Source organism: Empidonax traillii, unplaced genomic scaffold, assembly GCF_003031625.1.
Source record: "Empidonax traillii isolate 1590-97213 ecotype Southwest subspecies unplaced genomic scaffold, ASM303162v1 scaffold363:size828163, whole genome shotgun sequence".
NCBI lineage: Eukaryota > Metazoa > Chordata > Aves > Passeriformes > Tyrannidae > Empidonax > Empidonax traillii.
In genome coordinates, this window is record NW_020955556.1 from 187,057 (window position 1) to 203,182 (window position 16,126).

General features: G+C 36.2%; 1 protein-coding gene across 1 annotated transcript in view; it reads right to left on the reverse strand.

Annotated features, from left to right (window-relative positions):
• Positions 1 to 15,148, reverse strand: part of GABRG2 (gamma-aminobutyric acid type A receptor gamma2 subunit) — a gene marked incomplete at its 5' end in the record, with an annotated part of 31,175 nt that extends 16,027 nt beyond the window's left edge. The window contains 5 exons of the mRNA XM_027892690.1: positions 9,076 to 9,213; positions 9,927 to 10,009; positions 12,618 to 12,838; positions 13,274 to 13,341; positions 14,992 to 15,148. Of these exons, the coding sequence (XP_027748491.1) occupies positions 9,076 to 9,213; positions 9,927 to 10,009; positions 12,618 to 12,838; positions 13,274 to 13,341; positions 14,992 to 15,148 (667 nt within the window). The remainder of the gene's footprint in view (positions 1 to 9,075; positions 9,214 to 9,926; positions 10,010 to 12,617; positions 12,839 to 13,273; positions 13,342 to 14,991) is intronic.
• Positions 15,149 to 16,126: the final 978 nt, after the last annotated feature.

The following is a 16,126-nucleotide window of genomic DNA, read 5'->3' on the forward strand; positions in this document are numbered from 1 at the left end:
GGGGAAAAAAACAAATGGTGACTGTTCTTGTTTTATGTAGTGGTAAAGCACAATATTTATACCATACTATGGCTCTACATATTTGGACTTACTAGACAACTGTGCAAAGAATTTGTCTGAAAAGAGAGTGTGGGCAATTCCAGGGGTAATAAGATAAATGTGAGATGTAAAAATGGGATTTAAGTTAAAGGTGACACTTTGAGGCCTAGATTAATGACTGCTACTAAAAATTATATACAGGTCTATTTGATCAATGCCACAAGAGAAAAAGAATGAAGTATTTAAATTTTTGGTCTAAATAACATTAGTTTTATAGATATGTTGGAAAACTCTCTTGAAATTAGTACTGTTTAATGAGCTTTGTGCAGGACCTGGTTGCTGAAATGACTAGAGAGGACTAATGTGGTTCATAAAACACTTCTTAAATTTGCTTTTTCATCTTTGTAAATTGTCTTGCATAGCAAAGGTCATTCTTGAATTCCTCTGAATGCTTTTCATTTGGAAAGAGGAATTTGAGGATATACTACATTTAATCTTTGATCCTGATGTTTCCAGTTATTTTATTCAGAATCAGGAGACAGTAGTACAGAACCTGAGGCTGCAGTAAAACTTAATGTTTTCTTCTACTTCCTCTCCAGAGGAGAGAAGGCATGACTGCATGGAGACAATTTTCTGCAGGGGAGCTACAGATTTCATGGATTCATTCTGTCTGTTGGTGTTTAGGACTACTTAGAACAATTTTTGACAAAAATAAAACAAATGTATTTGTTTTTCAATTTGAGACATTCTTCTAGAATACACTATTGTCAACTTACATTTGAACAGTAAACACTAACCTCTTCCTCCTGCTATCAGTTTGCCTGAGGACAAGATGTGATCTGTGTGCAGATTCCAAATTGTTTCTGGTTTATTAAGTATTTTGTCTTGCAGAAGCCAGGTGCAAACCTTCAACAATGTGCAAATTAATCTTGTTCACAATTACAGTTAACAGGTAACAGCAGAAACATCCACTGGCAAAAGCAGATGTTGCAAAATAGTCTAAGGTGTGATTGGTGAGGAAATAAAATGGAAGAAACAGTTATTCATATGCAAAGAAAGCAGATGACAAATGTGTTTGGATGTATTTTTAACCTGTTAAACTTTCTAGTAGGATATTATTGACATCGGGTAGAAAGTAAAATTGTTGAAGAAAAGAAAAAGAAGCTTTCAAAACCAGTAAGTCTTTAGTTATTCCAAAGGGGAGGGGGAAGAAGGATTTTTAAAATCAGAAAAGAAATAAAGGCCCTGAAGCAGAAGGAAGTAGGCTATGATTGAAATAGTAAGTAAATGTAGAATTAAAGTAGGAGATGTTGGAGAAATTGAGAAAGAGAGAGAGAAATTAGTAAATATGGCAAACAATTAAATAATGTTATAAAATTACACTTAATACCAGGCGTAAGATAAGCCACAGGCCCACATGCAACAGGCCTGAAGGGAAGAAGATGATGCTTAGTTTGAAGGTCATCTCTCAGAAGAGACAGCTATGAATCATGAATAATTTATAACCAGTGTTGCTATTTGAAGTCAAACAGATCAAGCTTAGGATTTAAAAAAATTCTTTAAAGACTACAGATACCATCTTGAAGCTTCAGTTACCAGCTTCATGGGAATAAAGGTAGAGCTTCTAGGTGTATGTAATCACCCTAGTCCAAATCCTACAAGGTATTTAAATGGCTTGCTCTTTTCAAGATGAGACCTTTGAAGAACTATTTATTTCTCAAATAGGCACATTCAGGATAACATTCACAGCTACTACAACACAGGTTCCCCTGGGAGTCTCCACTCCATGTCGCAGTGTGTATACCATCACATTGCACGTTTTCAGGCCAGAAAGTGAAACCTCTTAATCTTTTCTTAAAAGTGAGGTTATGACATTGTGAATCCCATGGGTTATGTCTTTTTGAGGCTTTCTTCTCTTAACATTTGAAAATGTTATGTCCTAGCAAGCTCTTAATAATGAACTGGCAATTCTAGATCTGAAACACTGTGTGGTATCCAGAGAGGGATGCGTTTGTAGTCCCACAGGAACATGGTGAGGGAGCTGTGGATTGATCTTTACCATGTAGGCTGGAGTGTGCCCTGCACATCAGTGATGTAATATGAAGTCACTGAAAGCGAGACCTTTGTGACGGCTCCTGCAGTATTTTTTAGAAATTCAGATGCTGTGTTTGTAACTCCACATGGAGATAAGGCTGGGACAGATGCTAGGCACCAGAGAAGGTTAAAATGCCCCGAAAAGTCCTCCAATGCTTTTTGCTTTTATCTTTCTGTAGAGGTTGCTAGACTTCAGGGCGAGATGATAGGTTAGATGCAGAAATGATGCAGTGGTCATTCATACCTTGCATGTGTAGCTTGTTACAGAGATTCTCTATGAAACAGTCATGATGTTACTTCAGATTCCATAAGAGAGAAGGATACTCAAAACACAAAATGCAAAGCAATAAAATTGCAAGCATTAATTTCTCACACCCAACAAAATAATATTTGCTTTGAGGGGGCTCGTGAGTTTCCTGGAAGGCATGTACATATGGAAATGCCATCTAGTTTCCTTTAAGAAACCAGCATTCCCACCAGACAGATCAGCACGGCTCCTCCGTGGCGTGTGCCCAGCAGCTGAGTCCCTTCTAGTTCAGCTCTGCTGCCACACTGCCCAGCAAGCATGTGGCCCTTCATATGCACATACTGCAGGTGGGAGAAAAAGAGTTGCCCAGTGACCCTTTAAATACTGTTTTTACTCTTTTTCTCTCTACTGAAGTCGGAGGCTTGTTTATTGTTACGACTTTTAAGTTTTTATCGTGGAAATGACAGCCGTGTTCCAAAATTGCATCCCAACTGTTCCCAGCCAGATCAATTTTAAACATTTTATTATTTCTAGAAGTTCAAAAAAGATGACTGATGGTAGTTTTTGAAAAATACATGTTTTACTGATGTAGTTTCCTCCTTGTTTCTTGATCCTAACACTTCTATGTGAACATCTTTTTAAGGCAAGTGATTGTTTGAAAATATGAATACAGGCATAAACAAAGTTCTCCAAGCAGTTCTCAACATGAAACAATTTATTTGTTGTTTATTTGTTTTAGCATGAGCTAGTAACTCTGATTTTGGAATAGAATTCCCCTATAACAGGAATTTTATCTAGAAGAAAAAAGTTAATATCTCCCAAGTTTACATTTCCAGAGCAAATGAATTACAGAATTAGAGCTTTGCCATATCAAAAATAATTTTGCTCATTGCCCTTTACTGAAAGACTACTTTTTCCTTTAAATTGATTTTATACTATATTGTAACTTTTATAGAATCATAGAATCATAGAATAGATTGGGTTGGAAAAGACCTCCAAGATCATCAAGTCCAACCCCTGATCCAACTCCAATTACTATATCATGGCACTAAGGGCCATATCCAATCTCTGCTTAAAAACCTCCAGGGATGGTGAATCCACCACCTCTCTGGGTAGGCCGTTCCAATGCCTGAAAATATGCATGGATAGTCCCTAAAGCACTGCGTTCAGATACGTATATTAACAATTCTCATACGTTCATCTTTGATTTTAGCTTGTACAGGTGGAATGAAGCTCCCACATTCAACTAGCCTAATCTGAAGTGTAGGCTCTGTCTATGAAGAACTTCATCTTGGCCTGAATTTTCTTATTTTCAAAGGTCTTAGAATCAAATATTATTATAAGTACATTTCTGCATAAAATTTTTGCTCACAAGTCTGCTAGAGGATCTTCTTACAAAAGCTGAGTGTATATTAGAAAATTAGTTTCTCTTTAATTCTACACACTAAATCCAAAGTCCTTATCTGAACTGGGCATAAAATAATTGCCATTCTTCAATCTACAAATATTATGCTGAACACTTCTCAGATTATTTCAGTTGTTTCCTTATTTCAGTTTAATTCCTAATATTCTTATTGGGATATTTTGGCTCATAGAGCTTAAGTCCCATCCAGAGGTTGGAATTACAATGGCTTGTGAAATGTAATTGAAAATTGAGGTAAATAATGAATAGCCCTTTTCTATAAGCCTCAAAACTGGTACTGTTTAGGCTTTAGTTAAAACTTACAGAAGTACATTGCTTTTTATCCTGTTCATCTAAGAGAAGTCAAGGTCATATTATCTCAGGCAGTCCTTGATTCAAATTCTGAAAATATTGATAAATTATAAATATTAAGACAGAAGTTGTAAAGTGTCAAAAAGACAGATAGAGAAATTTACATATAATGGGGCTGCTGCTTTCCACAACATCAGCAATTCCATACAGTCCTCCTCCTAAGAAGGGTTAAGAAATGACTTAGAGAACACCTATGAAGTGCTTTCAGCTGCTGAAAATGGCATTTACATGTTAAATAGACAGAAGGGAATTCTACTATGAGATGCAAATCCACAAGAAACTGGCCCTTTTCACAGATCTACTCATTCCTTCTTAATTATCCCTAGAGAAAATCTCTCATCACATCAGGAAACAAAAATCCATTTAAAACTTTGAAGGATGTGTCAGTAGGAATGAAGTGGGCCACAGAGAAAGAGATGAGGTAAAGATTTTTCCTCTCCAAACTCACCAGTCTCACCAGCACAACATTATGCTGAGGGGGTCCTGTTAATTGCAAAGCCATCTCATGAAGAAGAGGTTCCAGAGGTGTGGTAACTGCTGCAAGTACACAATGGTTCATCGTCCTACACAGACAGGTACCACCACCCCCAGTGCCAGCTGAGTTCTCCTCCACCAGCTGCCTGGCAGGGAGTTCCACAGCTACAGTCTTGGCCATGGCAGAGCCCTGAAATCGTGCTGGCACGACTGGCATGCAATGCCATACCCTCTGTGGGGGGACACCCTGGGCACTGCTGAGATTTGCTCTTGACGTATAAAATGAGCCAGTTCAGGAGTACAGAGAAATGACGGGTTGCCATAATCCAATATTCAGATCATTTATTTCTTCCCTTTTCACTTCAATTCTCTGAGTTACAGAGTCATAATTGGTTTTTACTATTTGCACTATTCACTAATAATAAAATCTCTTGGTGAAGTTCTTTACTTTTCTTGTCACCAGACATATATTGTCTCTCTCTGAACGGGAGGATAGCATATATTTCCTATATCTATACCTGAAAGCCTGCTCTTTTTTCTCTAAATCAAGTCATACAGTTTTTGACAATTCTTGTTTTTTTAAAATAATAGTGGAAAGAAAATTTTTTTTCTTCATATTCAGCAATACTTTTGCTTTTCCCAGGATCAAAGCAAATAGTAGAATTATTCAAGAACTCTTATTTCTTAGCTCACATCCTTAGCACAAGAGCAAACATAGCTGGAGTTGACAGTATGCTGTCATAAAAGTTAACATAGGCACTTCCAAGATATTGCTGTTTCACTTCGGGACTTTGCAGCTGGAACAATCTAATAGCTGTGTTCTGGACCAGTAATTTGCTACAGTGAGATAAGAAAGGGAATTTTGGTGAACTTACAAGGGTGGTTGGAAGTATTCAAACTTGTTTTGTTTTGAAATAAATGTTACTGAGTAATAGCAGAAAATAATCAAAGAAATCATTCCAATTCTTTAATGACTGTGTGGTTTAGCATTTTTCATAACTAGAAAAGGGTGTAAAGTAAGGTCAAACAGTTATTGCTGTCTGTAATTTGAACCCATAGGGTGTGAACCCTATGTAGGACTTTCTAAGGGAGGTAAGGGAAGAGAGTTGTTCAGGGTTTTTTTAACCTATGCACTCCAAATGGAAGCAATATCATGTCACTGGTTGTTACCTACAGAGCATGGCTCTACTTCCTCTTCAAATTCATATTCTCAAGATTAAAGTAGAAGAAATTGAGCTACAATCAACAAGAACACATTAATTGCAATAGTCAAGTTTTTTTATAATTTTCTCATTTCTTGAAACTATATTCTAAGAAAGAACAAACAGCCATTGCTGACTAGTTTCCTGATCACTTGTAGTTACTAGCATTAAGACACACAAAGGGTGTTGTGGTATTTTATGCATTAAATCTTGGGAAATATTTTCAAATTCTTCTATTTACGAAATGACACAAGAAAGTATTCTTACATCAATTTTATCCTATACCTCTTTAGCCTTAATTATGCAGTTTTCTTGAGAGTAGCAAAAAACTGACTTAATAGACTGTATCACTTTTTGAGAAAAGTGGCATATTTATAGCTTCTGTAATGTACGTTGAAATGAGGACAGTTATGCCTTGTTTCAAATGGCAGTGTTAAAACACTATTTACAATTAAGAATTTGTTTTAACAATACAAAATGAGGGAGTTAATGTTTGAGAAATGTACAATGATAATGGCAATTATTTGAATGTTACTGCCATGCTTAACATTATTTTACTCTACTACTGTGCAAGAAAGTGTTGTCAGCATTGGAGGATGGGTTTGTGGACTTGTGTAGGTAACGTATCTAAAAATGGAAGTAGAACATTTTCTAGTCACAAGGTACAGCAAAGTAGTTTGTACATGCTGTATGTACTGTAGTTTGTACATACTGCACACATTTGTTTAACACCGTAGTGCATTTTCTTTTTGACTCTCCCATTGTATTTGATTATTAAAAAAAAATAAAAATTAAAGCTCACTGGGAAGGTCTCTTTAAACTTGGTTGTGTTAATTTAGTTTCATTTGCTTTTTACATGGGATATTTGGCTGGGTTTGAGTGTTATCAGTTCTCATCGATGCTACCTGGCTCTTGTTACACAGACTTGTGTGTAACAACTGACTTCCACTCAGCCTCTTTCAGTTATATCTGCTCAAATACAGAGACAACCTCCCTTGACAAAACTGCATCTTAAATAAGCAGGTTACTAAAAATGCTATGTAATGACAGGAGATTGGGAAGCTCGAAATTGCACTTGCAAATTGAAGGGATTAACTAAGAACATCCTTAGAGCATATGTTTATTATTTAGGACATATATGTGCTCCAGGCAAAACTAAACCTATTTCAATGAACTATCCCTGCACTATACACGTCATGAACATTGAGCTATCATCATCTTCAAACATCCTTAATTAATTTATTTTTCTCCGCTAAAAGAGCAGGAAGATAATGAGTAATGTAAGACCAAGGGACAAAAAAGTGAAAGAAAATATCTTTTAATCATCGTACTACAAACATATTTTTTTGTACATAAAAAGGGTCTGGAAGTGAAACATCAGTGCAGGAACTGTCAGATTGAGACTGATCAATTCACAGGTTACAGAGATTATTTTGTGACTTTACCACTGAATGGTAATTTAAACATACTTACTCACTCTAAAAGATAGCTCCCCTAAAAATGCTTCATGCTCAGCCTTATTTTAATGCTAAAATAATTCTGACTATACACTGTTCTCTAACTACCAAGCCATTGTGTCTAATCCTTTTGAACAAAGATTTCTCTCTGCAATTCATTATAATTACATCTAGCTCCAACTGGAAAGGATGTTTTGTCTTGTGATGTTTCTGTGGAAGTCAGTGATTGTTTGGAGTATGATGATTTCATTTCATTTTACCAAACAGGAATTATAAAAGGGATTTGGGATGTTAATATGCTTTGTGTCTCAAATAGTCATCAGTACTTATAAAAATATATTCATAGGGACATTAGAGGCATCACAAAAATTTGTGTGCTTAGTTATTTGCAGGAAAGTTTTCAAGATCTTGACTTACTCTACTAAGTTGCTGATTATCATAATGGTTATCATCAAACTAAATGCATAAAAATTCATGCTTTTCTTTGTCTTTAAATAATTTAAATTTCTTAAAAGATCGAATTATTTTCTTGCTATTAAATGAACAAATATTATTTAAACAAATATATTATAAATCCACAAAACTATATTTAATGCAAAACCAATCTTGCCTATAATATCTGTGCTTTTGTAATTACCCAGTAATAGGTTTGATGAAAACACTTGTAAGATCCCACATTATCCCTTATTTTCTGGTTACTCGTACTTTAACTCTTTTTAGTTGCCCTTTCTAAAGCTCAGTTTAAGCTCTGGCAAGTTATGCTTTCAGATATGGCAAACCTTAAGAAAGATAGACTCGAAAAAAAAACTTGACCCTCAAGAGTCTGTTCAGTTGGGAAGTCATACGGGGACAGCAATGCTGACCTTTTAGAAAAAAAATGGATGGGGCTATTTCTGAAGCCAGAATTAACACAGATGTCTGAATTTAAATTAATATACTTGTCAGAAGAATAAGGTAAAAATTGGAAGCAACCTGAAAAAAACCAAACCTGCTTACATTTAATTCTTCTTTTCAAAAGTAAGAAATAAAAGACAAGGGATATCATGCATATACAAGCATGTTAATATGCAGTTCCTCTTTACATTCCTTTCTCGTAGTCACTGATTCTCTTTCCGCTAAGAAATAAAAAAATACATATTTCTAGAATAATATATTTTTCTTCTTAGTAGAGTTAAAATTTTATTGTTACTGAATGCTGAGTACTTCCTCATTTATCATTTTAATTTTCATTACTTGTTTCCAAGGAAACAGGAATATGTGGGAAAATCATCGGAGGCTCTTATTTGTAAGCCTGTTCTCTTTAATGAGAGTTGAATATGTCTTTTTTTAAAGAACAAAATTAACTTAGAGGCCTCTGTAGTAAAGGGGTTGGGACTTCCCATTTCATTTGTGTACAGGCCTACTTTCTGGGTCTAGAAGTTGGAAGGCATCATAAAATGTTCCAGTCAGTATCAGATTATCATTTAGTGGCTCAGCTCTGCTGTTTTCTACACTGGAGCGGTGTAGAAGTGTTGCCCACCTTGCCCACACACCCTTGCAATAGTGGCTTTCTCCCAGCAGTCCTACATACCTCTTGGGGGGATAGGAATGGGTAGAAGGCAATACCTTGTTTCCTTCCTGTGAGCTGTTCAGAAATACTAAAGCCTGGATGGTTCCACAGATAGTTAAAAGCTTGTAATTGTACTGAGAAGTGCCAATGCTAAGATCTAAGCAGAGATATCTTTCTTCGTTTGATTCTGGTAATAAAATCTGAAATGAACCTGGAGGTAAACACATCAGTTGTCTTACCTGAAGTAGTTTTCACCACCTCAGTTGTGTTTCTTAATCCTGTGAAGGCGAACTGGTAAAGCCTCCAGGACCTGGTGTCCCCCACCTCCACTGAGCTGCGCTTCCACTGGTAAATGATCTCTTCTCTTGGATAGCCATCTTATTGCAATGGAAAATACAGAAGGCTTTGGTTGATAGTCATTGCTAGGGTTTGGGTGTACTTTGGGTAGTAAAAATACTATTTTTTATTTCTGAAAAAAACTGGAGAAGCATATTGCAAATAAATTATGGATATGTTTTCCCCAAGTTACTTAGTAGTGCCTTTTACTTAATGTCACATTTAATTTATTAATTACAAATTGAAATCACATTTGAGATAAATTTTTCAAAAATAGGTTTTCCGCTTTTGTGGACCTTATAGTATACAGTTTTTCCCATTATTCAGTTTTGGACACAAAAAAAGTCTGCAGCTGGACCAAGAATTCACATCTTGACCTGACTGCAAAATGTCCAACTTGAGTCCAACAAGTGCAATAAACACCTGTGTAAAACACCTGTGCACAGACAGAAAGTGTAAGGCCATGGGACTTTGATGCTGAAAGTAAACATTTCTACTTTTATGCTCAGATATAAACATAAACTAATCACATAGGGTCCAGAAATTTGGGGGGTTTTTACATAGCATTCCTCAGTTTTATTTGTGAACATATGTGACCCATGTACTGAAAATAAGATCAAAATAAACATGAAAACCATTGGGCTATGTCTAATTAAGAACATTATCTTCACTGACTCTAAGAATGTAAATATAAATTTATAATAAGCAGTTCAGTGTGGGTCAGAAAAGGGATATTTTTAAGCAAGTTACTTACAGCTTGAAAATTCCAGGGGGCAGGAGTGCACATCCATTGGGAAGTTGTGTAACTGTAGCTGACACTCTGCATCAATTGTCAGCCTGAGAAGAGATCAGGATATACAGAATGCACTTGAGAAGTTTGTCCTGAAAGCTACATCATGGCAAGCAAAATAAGATTCTTCATAATATGGATCCTGACTATGAAATATGTAAATATTAGAGAGAAAGAGAGAGAGAGAGAGCAGAAGTAAATTATTGATAATTATGTAATTGTTTGAATATTCCAAGCATAGGAAGACATCATGTTTACCAATAACCACTGTTTCTTTTTTGCTTACATAGAGCCCAATCATCTTTTCAGACTGGGTAACGGAAGAAGGTAATAAAGTTCTGTTCCTGTGCATCTGAAACGGCAGCATTACTCATGACTGACAAATCCATAAGTAGATATACAGGTCATCTCATGACCAGTGACAAATCTTTGTGTCACCACATGCCATAATGCACTAGGGAAATGTATTTTCTGTGACAAAAATTCTATTTCAGAAATTATGGATGGCAGTCCAGATTTAGACATTTGCATCCAAGACAGCCATCTAGACTCCCTTCTAGCTGATGCAAAGGTGCTCTAAGGATACACTTTATTTCATCCCAAAATATGACATTTACATTAACACTGAAGAACAATGAACCAAAAGGTGTTTCTCTCCACTGAATATTAGAAGAATCTCCATAATAACTCAGGTAGCATAGGTGCTATAGGTCAGGTGAAGGCATGTACTTTTAGAAATCCAAAATTAGATTAAATATACCCCCTGATGTGCCTGCTAAAAAATCTACCATTTTTCATTCGGTCCCAGCCTTGCCATGAGCAGCGGGATACCTGAACTCTGGAAAGGAGGGAGGAGGTAGGGCAAGAGAGGAAAAAAGGAAAAGGAGGGGGGAAAATGTTTATTTGTTCCATGAGTCTCTAGGAAAATTGTAGGTTTCTGGCCTTTGCTAATCAGTCTGTGAGCAGGGTTTGTCTCCGGGATCCTGAGTGTTCGTGCCTGCAAATGGCTCCCTGAGTCTCACACTGTGGGATGCAGGGGGATGCTGTGACCACTAACCACCAAGTTAATGAAGTCAAAGGGAAACATTAGGAATTTAGGAGCAAATCTAATTTCCCTGTTGCCCTTCTTCTTTTCATTTTCATCATCTTGAGTATCACAGATACTTGATTTCCTGCTGGTCAGAATGGTCAGCCTGGGAGGAGGTGATTGAGAAAACTCAATCAGCCCTTTTGGAGCTCTCTTCTCTTCAGAACAGAATCCCAGATGTGATAAAATCACATTGCACTTGTGGTTTAATCCAGGTCAGATCCTTACTGGTGCTTACTGTGGCTCCCTAGCACAAATGAGTATACACTCATAACAGAAAACTGTTTCTAAGTTCTATCAGGTACATCTCCCTCTAATGAGAGAACCTCTCATTAGAGAATGAGAGGAATTTGAAGAGAAAGGTAATGAAACCCAAAGAGACAACAGTGTAGCCAAGTTCAAATTTAACATTTCCAAAGTGGATCTGGGATCATTTTTATCAGACTGACTTTGATTTGCATTGGACTTCAATTTCGAATGTTCTCTTAACTATTCCGGTGTTGCAATATGTAATGAATGTAAAATAACTCTGCAATAAAGCTCCTTTTTGTAATTCAGACAGCTCCAACATTAAAAGAACGTCTTAACCAAAGCCTCACCTCTATTCATTAAAATTATGAGTATAATTTTCTTCTAAACTTTCAGTCTAAAACTCAGATGATCTTATGTCTATGATTCTATTCTCTCATTTAAAATTATCGATTATCTTTACAAAATGCTGTATTTATCTATATTTTACACAAACCCAATTATTGTATCACATGTAAAAAAACACCCCAAACCTCAAACACTTATGATTTTCCAATTTAGGAAATATGGTGATTTTTAGTATGGTATTTGAGTTGTTACATATGGCATATGCTACACTTAAATGTAGGCATACACATAACTTAATTACTGAAAAGCGAATCTGTCTCCAAAGGGAAGCTACACATGACTGGGAAATCTGGACATGAGCATATCAATTTCAGGTTCATGAAAATTTTAGTGGAATGGGGCATATCCATAGGTTGGGATAAAACCTTAAATGTTCAATGCTGAAATGATAAACCTTACTCTCACAAGATATTTGAGGGACAAAATGCTTTTGCAGTGTGGAGCTTCATCTAGCTAAACTGTAATCAGTTCAGAATAAGACACCTTTGATGTATATAGTATCTCCTTTTATACCATCTACTTAATTCAAGGAAAATTCAAATTTATCAGTTTAGTGCAATAAAAAGGTAAAAGACATTACGGACCAAATCAGTGGCACATAATAAAACATACCTGAAAATGAAGATTAATTACTAAAAAAATATCTGTAGTCATTTTAATATAGGAAGGTGACAACTGTGGAGCAAGACAGTACAATCTATAGGAAGAAATAAAATTCTTTATTGTGCCAATATAAAATAAATTTCATGCAATGACTATCTTCTAAATACTTTCCTTTTTCAAAGTTTTATGCATAAATAAACAGGAAACCCCAATGTTTTTTCCTTCAGGTTAGTGTCAAATGACCTGAATTCAGTGGGTCTTTCTCTGGCTTCCTTAGAGAAACTGAAATTAATGTTATGTGTAAATACCTCAATGTGTACAAGACTCTGCCGTCATTCCAGATCCTGAGCATCCTATTAGGAGTTGTTATCCAATGAGCATCAGCTTTCTTCGAATTTCGGAAAAATGTATCTGGTATCCAGATCTTCCCAACCATGTTGCTGTTTAATCTGAGCACTTTTATAGTGCTGTTGAACTTCAGACGTCTGTCATACCACGTTTGGGCGAAAAATATATCAATTGTATATTCCTGTTGTGTTAACCAGAAATACTGATGAAAACATAGCACTCACCATTTTACCTAGCTCCTGATATGTTTTACTTAATTTCACATGAAAAAACTGAACTACAGAAAATGATCCCAGAATTTATAAAAACCAATTTTATTTTGTAACAATCTGGAAGCTTAGTTTTACAGGAGTTAAACTGTCCCAAAGCATGTGAAAGCAGAGCACATGAAACTGTGTGGGTATGTTAAAAACTATTATTATTACATTCTTTCAGTATAGAGCTCAGTTTTCCCATCTCGTATAGATTTATACCTCATAATAGTCCTCACATTCATAATTACAATGAGGTTTTAGAAATAATACAGATACAGCACAACATCAGAACTAATGGAAGCTTTGTAACGTCAAAATGATGGAGACTTGGTAACAAGGAAAACTGACAATCATTTACGTACCATGTTGATGGCATTCACAGGCCCAATGCTATTTACGTACATGTCAGTGTGAATTATTGTCGGTTTAACTGGAAGAAAAGTATAAGAAGCACTAAAATGAATGAAAGTCAAAGTCAGCTACATGGAAGTCAAACACAGTCATATTACTATAGTACCTGTTCTGGATGGCTGTGGTTGCCTCACATTTAAATGTGCATATACAATAAATATAAATTTGCAACAATGTCTTCAGTTTGAAATTAGCTGGAGACACTTTGAGACAAATTCTTGTATCACTTATTCTATCAGAACTAATTCCCTTATGCTGTGAGAACAAATACTGAAACCAATGTTGTTAGCTTAGAGCAACTCATATCTGACTGAGAGGATGTATATTTTGTGTCAGGTCACAGCAACACATCTGACAAAACGCTATCAATGAGAGCAAACTTATTTTTCTCATGATGTTTTGGACCACTTGTTTTACTCTATAATGCCAAATGCAACATGACTGCTGTTGCCTGCAGAGGTGGCTGCAGGCAAGTAGCAATTTCAGGAGCCCAAAGCAAAATTAATACTCAAGATTCTCAAACAGAAATGAAGAACAGTTGTTAGAATCAATTTATTTGGAAATTAATCTATTGTAGCTTTATTATTCTTATAACCTCGACTAAAACATGATTTTTTTTCCTAATTGCTTTTAAGAATGTCTACTTCCTCTCTGTTTCTGAAGTCTTGGATTAGGAGAATAAGGTGAGTTCCTCTGCTAATTTACACTGTATATGTACATTGAAGGTTAAAGACTCATGTTATCCCCCACTGTGAAAAATTCCTTGCTTTACAAGCCTCTGTAAACTTGTTTCAAATAGGTTCCTTCATTAACCTTGCTGTTCTCTGCTTTCCTGTGCTTCCTCAGCCATGAAATCTGCCTGCATTTTTTCTATAATCTTATTACTGCTGCATCCTCTTCTCCAGAGGTATTGTCTGCCTGTGCTGTGCACACATGGGGCTTCTCAAACAGACTTGGAGCAATTCAGGCAGATTTTTCTCTTTGAGTTCCCTCACTAATCAGCGGAGAGGAAGATTCCTGTGAAATGTGATTCAGTCAGATAAGACTTCCATTACGAGTCAAGGTTTGGATCTATATACCTATACTGGCTGTGGGAAACATCTGGGGAGATTGGCCTTGGCTGACTGCATTTATTTTTTGTGAACCTCTTTCTCTGTGCCCCATTCATTTCCATCACCTCTTGCCCTGCTGTGCAAGTGACGGCCCAGGCTGCATCAGTCAGTGCAGACCTGCTGCCGTTGGAGGCTCTGTATTTATCACATCATACCAGCATCTGGCTGTGGTATCGTCTTTTTGACCTTCCTTTTCAATATATTATTTGTGATTCTCTAACACCCTCACTTAGGTATAAAAAGGAAATAAAAACTTGCTTTTTCAGTCCCCAGAAGTTAAATTTAGAACTTCCTATGCAGGCAGATTACTACAGGCAACCTGATTCACCAATGTAACAACAGTCTTATTAGATGTTTTAGGATAGATTCAGCAATCTTAAGTTATGTCGGCTTCCAAATTCATGACTACTTTTCATGCCTCTGATGTTTTACTGCATTGTATTTCATTCTCATAACTACTTTGAATGGATTCTGCTTCCTGTGTGCAATCATATGACATGAAAATTATTTCTCCTCACTGCTTAATCCAAAGTGGTCTAGAAAGAAAACCAACGTACCTCCTATGTCAGGTCTCAACTTGTTGTCATATCCTTCCAACAAGCCATTTAAAATAAGAGTCACATCACTCTCGTGGACTTTAGGAGTCAAAACCCAAGTCTTATTTGAAGTGTAATCTTCATAATCATCATCTCCCTTTTGGGTGGAACTGATAAAGAATTAAAGAATTAAAAAATTAAGAAATAGCCTTGAAAAATACAAATTGGCAGGTAACTTTTTTGGGAGACAAAATACACCCACTTCAGGCTTTAATAATACTGTACAAAACATTGAAAAATTGCCTGCTTTATAAAAGGAGACTCCCAGTAAAGGTGCCATGTAACAGTTGAGGTTACAGTTCACTTGAGCAGCATTTCCTTCTAGTACAGTTGATACCATATTCTGTCTACTCGAAGGAACATCAGTGCTCATCACCTTTGCCGTGCCTATTTTTTCTCTCCCTGCCTCAGGTGGGACCTGTTATGAAACAAATCTAATTGTCACTCAGCTTATGCAACTCTCCCCCAAAATATCACTTATTATGTACACAGGGTTGTTGCATTACTTCTCTTGGAAAGAATGATTCGATGCACCACATAACTGACACAACTGATAATTAGATTCATTCAAACTAACTGTCACACAGCTTTTCTCCACTCTGATGAACTTGAGCCTATTGTGATTTTGGAAAGTTCAGCACAAATTTTTGCCAAGGGTTTTCATTTTCACTTTTGCTAACCAGAACCCAGAGAATATAAAAAGTCTGTCTGCTGTTTTTTTTCTGCTACTGAGCAGGATGACAGCAGATCTAATTCAACCTGCTTAGCACAGGGAAAAAAAAAAAAAAAAAAAAAGAAAAAAAAAAGGCAAGTTAGGAGTCAGAATAATGGATTTTTTGTTTTCTCAAAATCTGTGCCTTCAGTTCTAGAGGAGAATATAGAAACTACTTTAGAATATGACAGAATATTTTAATTTCAGGATATCAGTGGTAATCAGCTGAACAGTGCTAGGCAACTGTTTTTTGCATAAAATACCAGTGTCCGTCTTTCCTGACCTGCTTCTGTGACAAAGTTTGACCACTGCTGGATATGAAAAATCTTAATGATACTACAAATTTCTTAAACCAGTGGGTGGAACTTGGATACAAATGGGTCA